The 13,430-nt window shown below is 41.9% G+C and overlaps 1 protein-coding gene across 5 annotated transcripts in view; it reads left to right on the top strand.

Moving 5' to 3' along the window:
• LOC131078974 (protein GET4) overlaps positions 1-13,029 on the top strand; it is a 237,742-nt gene extending 224,713 nt beyond the window's left edge. For 4 of the 5 annotated variants that reach the window (XM_058016845.2, XM_058016857.2, XM_058016850.2 and 1 more), the window contains 3 exons: positions 12,227-12,311; positions 12,585-12,665; positions 12,823-13,029. In XM_058016845.2, coding sequence (XP_057872828.2) covers positions 12,227-12,311; positions 12,585-12,665; positions 12,823-12,837 — 181 coding nt within the window. In that variant the 3' untranslated portion in view covers positions 12,838-13,029. Of the gene's footprint in view, positions 1-12,226; positions 12,312-12,584; positions 12,671-12,822 lie in introns of those variants that run through there. The other variant, XM_059209744.1, reaches the window with a different exon arrangement.
• The last annotated feature ends 401 nt before the right edge of the window (positions 13,030-13,430 follow it).

Below are 13,430 nucleotides of genomic sequence, written 5' to 3' on the forward strand. Positions count from 1 at the left end.
TAAGAAGACAATGGTATTAAAATCCACAAGTTCCTGAAGTAGAGACATTTTTCAGAGGTTCTAAGAGAAAGAGATATCGGCAAAGTAGTTGAAACCATGTCAGAAGGCACTAGATTTTCCAAGGAGGAAAAGGAAGAGACAATGGAAAAGAAGTTCGATGGAATGCTTGACATGATGACACGCTTACTTGCAAGAATGGATCAGCAAGCAGCCCAAAATCATCATCAATACCACAACACAACTGAACTAGTGGAGTCAATGGAAACAATGGTAACCATGAAGGAGAAATAACTGTCCGATCAGCCTCTAGACCCCTTTTTCCTAGCTTTACAGAAAGAGAAGAACAACCACAAGTTGCTGCAACTGTACCTTTCAAAGATGAAGCAAGACAGGCTTACTTGGCACCTCCTGATTTGAGAGAACAATGGACCACTGATCAGTTCATGAATCAAAGGAATAGGAGAAATGGTGGAAGAAATGAACAATATGCTGCAGCAAGAACAGATTATCAGGAAGGTCTTGGTAAGCTTACATTGGCCTATTTTGATGGAAGTAATAAGTCTACAGCTAGGTCATAGGTACAAAAGTTTGATAACTACCTATCATTGAGACCAATGCCTGAAGAGGACGCCATCAAATTTGTTACACTACACTTGGAGGGAGCTGCTCATGAATGGTGGTACCACAGTTTTGTCACTCTTGGTCTTAATCTCATTACTACTTGTTGGCTTACACTTGTCCAAATGAAGTCCCTAAACTTTCAAATAGCCTTTCATTCATATTTTGACTGTCTTCTGTGAATATTATTTGACTCTTCTTCAACACCCTTTTAACTGGGTGATGCACATTAAGATTTCATCCACCCTAGGTTATAGAAACCTAAGTCCGTTTCGAGAAACAATATTTCATTGTTTTCTCCATATTCAGTAATCATCAATTTGAGCTTTGGCATACTGTCAATCTTTTTTTGATTCAGGACTCCTTTCCATGGTAACCACATATGAGAAAAGTTGGTTTAAATATATCCATTCAGTCTTCTTGGTCAATCTCTGCTTAAAAGCATGTCGTAGCCATCAGGGATATCAATGACATAAATGTCAATACAACTTTGCACTCTAGGTCTACTGCTAACTGCATGTGAATATTATTTAATTCCCCCACAACAGGGACTTCTATTTTGTCCAAGTGAGTGACCTTATTGGTTTGTGTAGGCATCACTCCCAATATTTCGCACATAGTGAGAGACATCACGTTGCTAGAAGCACCAAAGTCTACTAAGCAATTATGTATAGGTTTTCCAAATATTCTGATTGATAGTTAGAATGGAGCGGGCTCGTCCTTTCCCTGGTAAAAGACCACTGGTTGTTTTACTTGATTACTGACATTTTGATTCTTTTCTTGTCTTCTTTGGACAAGTTCGTGCTTCTGTGAAGTCTGTGGGAGCTCATTTGTTAAAATCTCATCTTCTTGGAATATGTCCATGTCCCTAAGAACTTCTGCCATTATGTCTTCTTGTTTTGAAACTTTAGACGATGTTTGGACCATTCCTACTAAATTAGGAGGTTGTTGTGGAACATCAATTAGCATTTCTTGTTTGTCTTGAATAACATTTGAATTTTGTTGGAGCATTAGATACAATTCACTGCCTCCCAGATTTGCCAAGGAAAGGGAATTCATCATGATCAAGAATTCCTCACTCACCTCAAAATCCTTCTCCAAGCTCAAATTGCGCCTAGGGGCGCAAATTCCTCATTGCCAAGGATTTTCTCCCAGTTTCAAAAATCCTCCTTTGCCGCTTCATTTGTGCCTAGGAGTGCAATTTCACAAGTGTCATGGATAAACCCCTCACGGAAAAAATCCTCCTTCACTGCTCAATTGTACCTAGGAGCGTAACTTCCCTAGTCAAGTGGATTCATGCCTAAAGACATAATCTATGTGGCCATCTTAAATGGGCCACTGGAGACATAAAATTGAAGTTCCTAAGGAGATATTTTGATAAAACGTGGCATTCTTGACAAGTCAGAAAATGATTAAACATCAAGGATTCATCTATCCAATCCAAAGACTACATCAGGACATCAGGTAGCATGGAGACCTAGGGTGAAGAAGTCTAATTCAAGACAATCTTGTTCAACGCATTCAAGGTTCAAGACTTCAAAGATCAAAGTTAAAGTACAAATGTAGAAGGAAGAATTTCCTCTAGAAATCCAAAATCAAAAGTTAAAAGTTAAAGTGTGAAAGATTTCAAGAATGAGAAAATCGTCGACAAGGGAGTCGAATCCATTTCAAGGAGGTGAATTCCCAACAAAGTACATATAAGGAAGAAGATGATCAAGGAGAGATAGTTTCTAAAAAGTAAATCAAAGTTAGAACCATTGATCACAAAATGATGCAATTTGAAAATATTGCTCGTGATGATTTGCCGAGTCTACATGGCACCCAACATATTGACACGCTGCCTACTTACCTTCGGCCAATCACGTGTATTCAAGTCGACAGGACCAAATCCAATGAACCCGACTTATCCAAGAGAGCTTCTAGAAGGTGCTGATAATATTTTATTTGGTTTAGATTCGAAAGGACAAGTGTTATGTAATTTTCTCATTGGTCTGGACCCACTTTTCTATGCCATAGAAGCTATTGTTAGTAAAACCCTAATTAGGGTTCCATCTTGTAATCTTGATCGTTGATTTCAAATCAATCTTGGCTGTTCTATAAAAGGCCATGCCTTCTCATTTGTAGTTCATTATATAGCTCATTAGTTCAAGTAGAGAGCTTTTGCTATTAGAGTACAAGTAGAGTAGGAGAAGGAGAAGACATTGGTGTAAGACTTGAAGGAATAAAGCTTGATTTCACTGAAGTGATGATGGATTCTTGCTGATTTCATCTTGTTGCATGGTGTTCTTCCAATTTCTCAAAATTGTTAGATAAAGTGCTTTGATTTCAATGGAGAATGTAATGGTGTTTAATGAATTTCCATGGTTTATACTTTTTGCATCTTGTTGATTATAAGTTGCAATATAAAGTTAGCTTGAGCCAGTAAATTTGTGCTAAGTTCAATTGTGGATGGTCGTCTAGATTGAGCCGTTTTGGGTATTCAATGCACTTTCTCGATGTGAAAATCCTTCAGCATCCTTGGAAGATTGCACCAGTTCTTGTGGAGTTGTAGTTGATCTTGGCGAAGCAGGACTTGATTATTTTGAATTGGTCCATTGGAGCACTATCCATTGATATCATTGTCCTTAGGAGTAGAATAGATTAACTAACACTTTCCCCTTTTTATTTTTAGTATATTTTGGGTTCGTTCAAAGAGGGAGGCATCATGAAATTGCAATATTTGATGATCAAGTTCCAGTCATAGCAAAGAAGTGAAAGAATGATCCAAATGTAAGTTCCTTTGCATTACCATCACATTAGATCAAGCCAAACAAGCTCATATCCAACATATAGTCGCAAGTTCGTAGTAGGAACCTTGGAGTCACCTCTATGATCTTTGCAACAATGGGTCTTTTCTCTAGAGAAGATAGAGTGTCTTTTGGCACTTTATTCTGTGTTGGGGTGGTCATAAAATGCCCATCAACACTCTCCAAGAAGTTTGGAAAACACCTTAGGAAGCCAAAAATGCTACCAAGAGTGTCATATTGATCCACATCACCAACTGAGCTCAACGCCATAAACAAATACCAATAAAAATTGAACTTGGACCCTCCAAGAGGTTTGGAGTTCTCCCTAGCACACCTAGATGGCTATGAGAAAACCTAAAACTGGCCAAAAACTCACAAAACGATATGACATAAAAATGGGGACATTACAATCCTCCCTCCCTAGAATTGCTTGCCATCAAGCAATTACTAGTCTCAAACCTCTGATCAATCTTGTATCATCAATTAGATTCCTAGTTCCCAAACCAACCTAGGAAGTTTATAATCCCTTCTGCTTGAAGTAGCTTTCTGCAATACATCCGCCATGAAAACCTCCCGAACTCCTCTAGACAATAGATCAACAATTCTTTGCAAGTAATCAGCAATATCATCGGAATTTGGCTTCTCATTACTATAGTTGCATTGCACCATTTGGATGGTTTTAAGAAAATTGCTGCTATCCCTCTCACAGCTGAAAGACGTTCTACTGTTCAAATCACGAATGCAAGCTGTAGGTAAGGAAGAATACCCGTTTGTTGCCAAAATACCCATCCAACATAGAACTTGGGTAGCTGAAATAGTTGTTCTCTCAATCCGAAACCATACTAGTACCTTTTCAAGTGACTGAATGGTCTAAATAATCCATGACTGCGCAATTTTTCAAGTTTGAAAGCCACAACTTATAGTCTGATTTTGAAAAAATCAACAATAAAAAAGAACTACAACTGTAACACTGAAAATCCCAATCCCGAATTATAAATTATCATTACCACAGCTGAAATCACCTTTCCAAGTGTCACCAACTTAGAAGAATTTAAAATCTTGTTCAAAATTTCTCTCCAATCCACTTGTAAGAACACAAATAGACTTATAATGTGGTTGAACGAAAAAGAAACAACAACATTATTGTGGCATTTTGAGTCCACGACTTCCCATGGTATGCTTCTCCCATCATCATTAGACACCGATAGCCCATGAGGATGACTGTTGCATACATACCCAAAAAGTAGCTCCATGATGCCTATATTGTGCTTCTTTTGATCTTCAAGTGGACTCCATCTAGAGTGTGTTTGATGATGCTTGAAGTTTCAATACTAATGCTCTCCTCCCAGCAAACTCTAAACCATAATAGCACTCTCCTTGTAGTGAACCCTCAAAGTCAAGCATCATACCATGATGATCTATTCCATTGTGGTCCACTATAGGAAACAAACAATCAACTATCTTCGGTGGTCCCATAAGCAAATCAAGTGGTTCCACCTCATGACTGAACACCACACTTGGATTCCATATCTTATTATTGTCATCACTTGTGTTAAAGAAAGCTAGAGGTATTCCATCATTCAACTCAAAGATGGGATTATCAAATGATGTCTATGCATCCATTTCAAGCAATGCATTATCAACAAGCTGAAGACTATCTTCATCCTCTAGCACAACCCAATCTTCTTTCTGATCTAATAAATCTTCATTTTCTAATTTCTTTGGAAAATGTTCTTGATCAAAATCCCCCTGCAGGCTATCAAGCTCTTGAATCATTTGTTTGATTCTTTAGCTGAAATTTTCCCTGCCCGACTTCCTGTTGTTTCTTGCACAGAAGTAACCTTTTACTGCCGAACTGGAAGAGGCAGCCCTTACGTTTCAACCAGGAGATGGTGGTGAAAATGGAGGTAGCTCTTAGTTTTTAACCAGGAGATGGTTGCAAAAATGAAGGAACCGCGGGTGGAGGTGGAGAGCTTGATTGCAGATAAGCCTTGCTGATGGCAGTAAATTATTTTGCCTTCCACCTGCTGCAAAAGCTACCAAAATCTTTCAACAAAATTCCCTGCATTATATGGTGTGAGAATTGTGGAATTCAGTGGGGAGTTACCCACCCAAAATAGCATACTGGCTTAAAAAATCAGCAGGGTTACAAAAAAATAATATTATGGTGAAATTTCGTAGGGTAAAATAGAATGAAATAGTATGTGGTAGGGTTACAAAGTCATGAGAAAAAACAAGGTTAGAATCTCCCTTAGATTTTTAACATTTTTAATTTCAAATTTGAAAAAAAAAAGGATATGTACTGGAAATCTTCAAACACGCCTTGAAAATCATTCCAAACTCTTATGACAGGTTGTTCTACTGTTGGTTGTAAACGTCCTTGCCTGCTGGTTGAAATCAGGAAACAAAATGAAAAATGATACAGCACATGGATTTTTTGTTAGGGGAGTCTTGTTGCCGGGAATAATCATTATGTCATGTTATGTTATGTTGTCCTCAGTAATTATGAGTTTCGTCAGTTAGTTAGTTGTCCCGAAGAGCAGTTGGACGCGACGGTTGGTCGCACCCCTTCGGATATTATATATTGCATACCTTTCCTTCTTAGTGTCGTCATGATAGTGGTATCTGGGTTTAATGTTATAAGCACTTGTTGTACATGGACTGTTTAATTAATACAGAAACTGGTTCTTTAATATATTTCAATTATGTTATGTGCGTTTACTTTCTGCATTTAATCGTTTACCCGTATGTGGCAAACATTTGGCGTCGTTGCCTAGACATACTCGGGAAAGGAATGAGCGGATGGCGTATGGACACGATGAGCCTACCTGTCGGTGAGATTAACCTAGAGGCCGACGACGCGCAAACAGAACAATCGTCGTGGGATGCAGAGCGTGATGGCAAGAGGCGAAAGGGAAATTGAACCCTGTAATAATCCCGGCACACTGTTGATATAAATCGTGGCCAAAAGGCAAAATAATAAAAAAAAAAAATTTGTGTACATGGTGTGCTTGCTATGTACCGAAGTGATTTATGCCAAATATACTAAATAAGAACAAAAATAAAAAGATACAAAGTGACGAATGGGAAGTGGCACAAAGAGCGTTGAATCTCAGACAACAAATAGAACGAAGGCGTAGGCTAAGGCAGCTTGCCGAGGGACGACCGGCCGAGTGGTTGCTCGAAGGGAACCCAGGAGGTGTCACAGAGGTTGTGGAGGCAGAGATAGACAGAGAGAATTACACTCTCTACACTGTCATAGGGTCTCTCTGAAGGGAACCTAGGAGTCACGGAGGGTGCCGAAGGAGAACTCTACAGTTCGCCAGAATACCATCGTAGGGTAAGAAGTCGTGAAGAGTTGGTGGAACAAACAAGGCGAAGTCTAAACCTTATCGACGCTACCAGAGACCTACTAAAGAACTTGTCCATTTCGGAGGACAATCGGAGGGAGACGACTGAAGGTGATGGTACGGCCGACGGTGCCGAGGGAGCACAAGGGTACCATACGGGAGGCAATTTGTTCGGTTCAGGGTCAACAACCTTCTCCGGAGGACCTACGAGTGGAGGGTCAGGTGCAGGAGGCGGAGGCGGAGGATCACCAGGTACAAGCACACAAGGCACCAGAGGAGCGAGACCCAGTGGTGGAATGGCAAGTAAGCAGAAGTTGCCGAAGTTCAACGGCGACGGGAAGGAAGATCCCGTCCGCCATTGCCGTACTTGCGAAACCATATGGTCAGCGAATGGTGTTATCGACCAGGACGAATGGGTAACACAATTTCTAGCAACCTTAAGGGGAGTGGCCATCAACTGGTACTCAGATATGGATAAGGCCAAAGTCGACACATGGCCCGACCTGAAGGAGGAGTTCGGGATAGAGTTCCGCCTCCTCAGAGACGACAATGAAATAGTAGCTGAAATCTATGGCACAAAGCAAAACAAGAACGAGACGGTCTGAGCCTATAGTCAGCGGCTCAAGGAATTGTTGGGGAAAATGGAGAGTCAACCAGCGGATGCGTTGAAAAAGAGATGGTTCGTGGAGGGACTGAAACACTCCATCCGAAAGAAGATGAAAATTGTTCCACCAACCTCGTACGATGATGCATATAATAGAGTGATGGATCTCGAGAGCGAGACCAAGACATCCAAGAAGAAAAAGAAGGATAGCTCGTCCAAGGATGATGACTCTTCCGAGGGAAGCAACAGCGACGGCGAGTCTGGCAAAAAGGTGCAAGTCCTATAGAAGGACATACTGAGGATGATGAAAGAGCTGAAGGTTATGAAGGGAGGTCCGAGCAAGACGAACGAAGGGGAGCTTTGGTGCACGGAATGTAAGACGGATGGCCACACGAAAGGCTCCTGCCAAAAGAAGGCCTATTGTGATATATGCCAGTTGATGGGGCATCCCACCAGGCAATGCCCCTACAACATGAAAACACGAAACCAACAAGCATTGCTTACGCAGGAACAACCAACTACATCGGGCGGTACCGACAGCTCCCAGGCGAACAACAATGCAACATCGGGAGGCTACCGAGATAACCGGTGGGGAGGATGAAACAACAATAACAATACAAGGAACCGGATCCAATACGACTCCAAAGGCCGACCGATGGTACAATGCAGAGCGTGTAGCCAGTGGGGGCACTTCGCCCGAGACTGCCCGAAGGGAGAGGCCACACAATATTTGTGCAAATGGTGCGGACTGAGAGACCACGAAGATGCCACCTGCTCGAAGTCCGGCATCAACTTGCTCAATATCGAGGAAACCAAAGAAGAGGAAGTGCTGGCCGTAACCTGCGCCCAAGCCAAACAAGCAATGTGCCCAGACCCGGAGACAGAGAAGCGAAGGGTATGGGAAGCACGGGAAGAAATTGAGAAAGAGATACGAGAGGGGGCGAAGGCGAAGGGTACGACGGGTACTTCCAGCCGACCGGATGCGGAGGAGGCTATACTACATCAAATTTTAAAACTGGAGGTGCCTGTGAAGGTACACGACCTCCTCCAGACGATGCCTCAATTACAAATGGCGTTGCTGAATAATCTCTCCCAACCACGCACCAATACCAACCACCGCACAGATGTTCCTGGGGGGTTTGTAATAGACCCCAGGTTGCTAGCAGTTAACACTGGAAGGAACCTGGCCATTGTGGAGATGGGTATCCTTGGCACCATTCTAACCGATACCATCGTTGATGGTGGATCAGGAGTGAATGTTCTTCCATAAGAAACCTGGCAGAAGCTGGGGAAGTCGACGTTGTGGCCATCTACATTCAATCTGCTGGGAGCAGATCAACATGGAATCAAACCCATCGGGACACTGCTGGGCCAACAAGTTACCATCGGGACGCAACCCTTCATACTGGACTTCGTGGTAATCCCACTAAAGAAAAAAGGGTATGATGCGATCTTAGGGAGAGGGTGGCTGGTGGTAGCCAAGGCCACCCACAACTGGAAGAACACTGTCTATGGAGAATGGAGGAAGGAAGTTTAAAGACCTTGGGACGCAGTTGGCTAGTGAGGAACTGGCATCATCTTCGGAATTGGAGGGTGAAGGAGAAGGCGACTTGAGGGACGAAGGACGAGGCTGCAGGGAGCCTAACGACGAAGGGATTCTCAAACTAGGAGAGTGCTCCGAGGATGAGACGGCGTCATTGAACGAGCTCTTCCACTGGCAGATGGAGGATTACGAAATGTTCCAAAGCTACAGGCTCGAAGTAGAGGAACCAGAGCAAGTAACAGAGGAGGTGTACCTGCCAGAATGCAGAGAATATTGGAAGGGAGACGCCCCAAACCTCGATGACGTAGATAATCCCAAGATCATTCGTGTCAGCAACGATTGGAACCCTGTGTGGAAGGTCGCAACCTTCAAAATCTTTATTATTCTTCTTCTTATGTACGGGAAGGAGACCGTGGTTCTTGTAGAATTTATGGTTCCAAGTCTTCGGATGGCCATTGAAAATAGACTTGCCACCAACGTGTCCAAATTGAAACCCTACCATGAGAAGCGTGCAGGGGACCGAGAGGCCGGAAGGACACCCGAGAGTCCGGAGGGGACCTGAGAGTCCGGAAGGACACCCGAGAGTCCGAAGGGGGACCCGAGAGGATGGAAGGGGACGACTCCAGAGGCACCAGACCAAAGCGGGAGACTCTTGGGCGAGCCAAACCGAGAAGGATGAAGGGTGTTCCCAGAGATATGGGACTCTCTGGACAATTAGATTAGGAGATTGAAAAAAAATAAAATTGAAAAATACAAAAAAGAAAAAAAAAAAAAAGAAAAAAATTGCGGGCCACCGTACGGGAGACCACCGTGCAATGGGACCCTGTACGGTGCACCACCCCTGCGGTGAGGCCCCTTGTGGAGAGGCCTCGTGCAGTGGGACACCATACGGTGCACCACCGTCGACGAAGGTAGCCGGCCTAGGGTGGAACTCGGCAGGTATTCATCCTTGTACGACACCAAGCTTCGGGTGACCCTAGTCACCGTACGACTCAACCACCGTATGGGTTCACTCCATCATGCGATAGATAACCTTTGTACAGGCTTGGGACATTACAGTCCGTAGGCTTGAAGTAGCACAGTGGCGACAGTTTAAAAGAGGGTGAAAGGGAATAAACGGTGGTGATGGTACGTGAAAGTAAAAAAAAAAAAACGACGACCAAGGTTAAAGTCATTCGATGGAGTCTGGAGCCAGGACACTGAATACTTAGATTGGAGAAGCAGGTTTTTGGCATCTTAAAATATCACAAAAATGATGTGCACCTCGACCCCGCTGGGGCGCTGCCCCAGACCCCCAGTTTATTTTTGAGCTACAATACACTTTTGAGTTGGGCGAAGGGCATCAGAGAAGGCACGGTAAGTGTTGGGTTGTCCCGTACTGTTAGAAAGAAGCCTGAAGCTCAGCAGGAGACAGATTTGGAGGTACAAACAAAGTCTGAGGGAAGGCATTGCAGGCACACGAAGTCATACGGCACTAGGGAGTTATTCAGTTCAGTTATCAACCTTTGGGGAGTGTGATGGAGGATTTGAGGCGTCTCCTAGCCTTTGTGCCCAAAGGTTGTGGCCACTTCCAGGTATGAATGGTACGCTTTGAGGAACTCGGAGTATGTCTCGGCTGGACGAGAGGTTGCCTTGGTGGATGCACAAAGGGCTCGGGAGGAGCTGACCACCAGGTTGGAGGCAATACTAGTGTGAGACTTAGCTCAGCGTACCCAGGAGTTGGATGCCGAGAGGGCAACGTGGGTGGCTATCGAGGACAAATGGGCTAGGGAGACAGTATCATTTGAGTAGCAGTTGGTGGAGGCTGAGACTGAAAAGCGTGTTTTGCAGACAAGTTTGGGTTAGGCACAGGAGGACTGTGATGTCAAAGGACGCACTTGAGCATCGGATGGTAGTAGAAAAGGGTTTTTAGGCAAGGATGCAGCAGGTGTATGAGTTCCACGCTCGACTAGCGTTAGCAGTTCCTGCAGTTCTCTACCTTGGTTTTGTTTAATGTCATCTCTATTTTGTATTAAGTCGTTCGGAGACGACTTCTTTTCTTGGGGGGGGATGATGTTGCCGGGAATGATCATTATGTCATGTTATGTTATGTTGTCGTCGATAATTATGAGTTTCGTCAGTTAGTTAGTCGTCCCGAAGGGCAGTTGGACACGACGGTTGGTCGCACCCCTTCAGATATTATATATTGCATACCTTTCCTTCTTAGTGTCATCATGATAGTGGCCTCTGAGTTTAATGTTATAAGCACTTGTTGTACATGGACTGTTGAATTAATACAGAAACTGGTTCTTTAATATATTTCAATTATGTTTTGTGCGTTTACTTTCTGCATTTAATCGTTTACCCGTATGTGGCAAACAAGTCTGTCAAAAACTCATTAGTCATAGCAGAAAAATTGGTGCCATGTTGTGAAAAACTGCAAATTTTTGGTAATTCCGCATCAAAAGCTCTTGAGTTTTGCCAGTCGCTGTTAGTTTTCTAACAGAGTGTTACACAAGCTAACTTGTTGAAGATCAAGTAGAGGTGGATGACCAGAAAAAGAATGGGATGTTAAAAGCAAGAATAGTGGCCGTTATGCTTTTCAAACTGTTTCTTACTGTTGAAATGTTTGGCAAAGGTTTACAGTCTGAAGTTGTAACAGAAGTCAAGAGTAGTTTGAAAAATTATCACCACTATTCTGATAAAGAGAGGGGCTTGACAACACCTGGAGTTTGCCACATTTTGCTGCATTCCTGTTAGGCCACTAGAAACTTAATTCTTCTTCCATTCTGTTTGTTGTCGTAGAAATGTGGTTCATTCACTGTAAATCGCACGTTTTTTTAATCTGACAGCAAAAAAATTAGATGTTTGTTGAATTTGTTTTTCCTATCTCTTTCTAGGATTGGTTTACAGTTGGTTTGCAATTCTTACAGAGATCCTTTGCCTGTTAAAGAACATTATTATCATGGCCACAGTACAGATTTCAGTTTTTTGTTCACAGTTGGTGTTTCAACTAAAATTTTCCATACCCATATGACATGCTCACGAAAAAACAATAGGCAGTTGAATATAACATCAGCATAGTATAATTTATTAAAATGTACAACACAAATAACAGACAATGAAAAGAAAACTCAGTAGGCAAGAAAATGGATTAATCTTATACATGAAGGGGACTTAACAGGTTGCCTAAACTTTTCTGAATGAGTCATGACAAGAAATATATGTTTGGATGAAAAAAGGAAATTATACAAATAGATCTTTTTTATTGAATTAATTACTCTTCGTTTACAAGTTTTTGTATTTGTTTGATGGTTGTTTTGTTTGATAATCATCATGAGTGCAGCTTGGAAAGGGATGCATTGCCACTTTTTCAGTTGTTGCGACAAAATTACAAGTCAAGCATTAGTCGGGATTCCTCCTTTAATGAGGTAATTAAGTAACACTATTGATTAGCTTATTTTTGAAAAGCTAATGGGAAATAATTCTTCAACAATTATGTGCCCTGATGATATAGAATATTTACTCTTATAACCTTTTTTCCATTTATTATTTATTACAAGTGATAGATGCCTGAAATTTTCAAGATATTGTATCTGATCCTTCCACGGTATATTTGAAAAAAACAAATCAAGCATACAAAGTTTGGAGACTATATCTAACAAATACAAAGTTCACATTGAATTATTCTTGTTCTTTAACAGTTGCTAGATGAGATAGCTGAAAGGTTCTATGGAGTGCGTCGCAGAAGTGGTCTACAGTCTATTCTAGGGGATATGTTCAAGGTGAGCCTTTTGTTTTTCCTATTCTAAATCACTTGGTCTTATTGACATTCAGTAAATGTGATAAGATAGCAGAAGTCTTCTTTATTTTACTGCAAATATAGAAATCTTGAGACTCAATTATCCATCTGATAATACATACAATTGTGTTTCTGTGCAGATGATGGAGAATTAGTCCAACTTAAGAGTGACTATTTTGAGTCTAAGAAGTAGGATATTGATCTTTGAAAATTCTATACCAGATTCATGAAGGAATATAGAATAATAATAAAAGTAATATGATAATTTGCAGATCATCTACATAATGAATGATGGAGGATTATGACACAAATTTTCTTCATTAATATATGTGAATAGATGTTGTACATATATGGAATTAGAAAATGTACCGAATACAAACTGATTTCTACAACTATGAAAACTATTAACTAATCAGAAACCAGTCTATGTTCCTACTCTTTCATTCTTCCCCATAATGAACATTGGAGGGAAAAATGGTCATTGTTCCATCATTTGTCCCCCATAATGAACATTTTGAAGAAGATTTCCACAATATGTGTTGCAGCACTCTCTTGAATTAGGACTTCTCCCTAGCCATCACAAAAATAAAAATGGTGAATTTGCATTGTCAATTATTGATGCAGTTCGTCACTCCAATCCATAGAAACGGGACTCTCCCAGACTCGGCGAGTCCGAGTACGAGTCATGCTCGGCGAGTCCTAGGGGCTCGGACTCGGACTCGTCCGAGTCTGGTGAGTAAAATCGCCA

Source organism: Cryptomeria japonica, chromosome 8, assembly GCF_030272615.1.
Source record: "Cryptomeria japonica chromosome 8, Sugi_1.0, whole genome shotgun sequence".
Taxonomy (NCBI): Eukaryota; Viridiplantae; Streptophyta; class Pinopsida; order Cupressales; family Cupressaceae; genus Cryptomeria; species Cryptomeria japonica.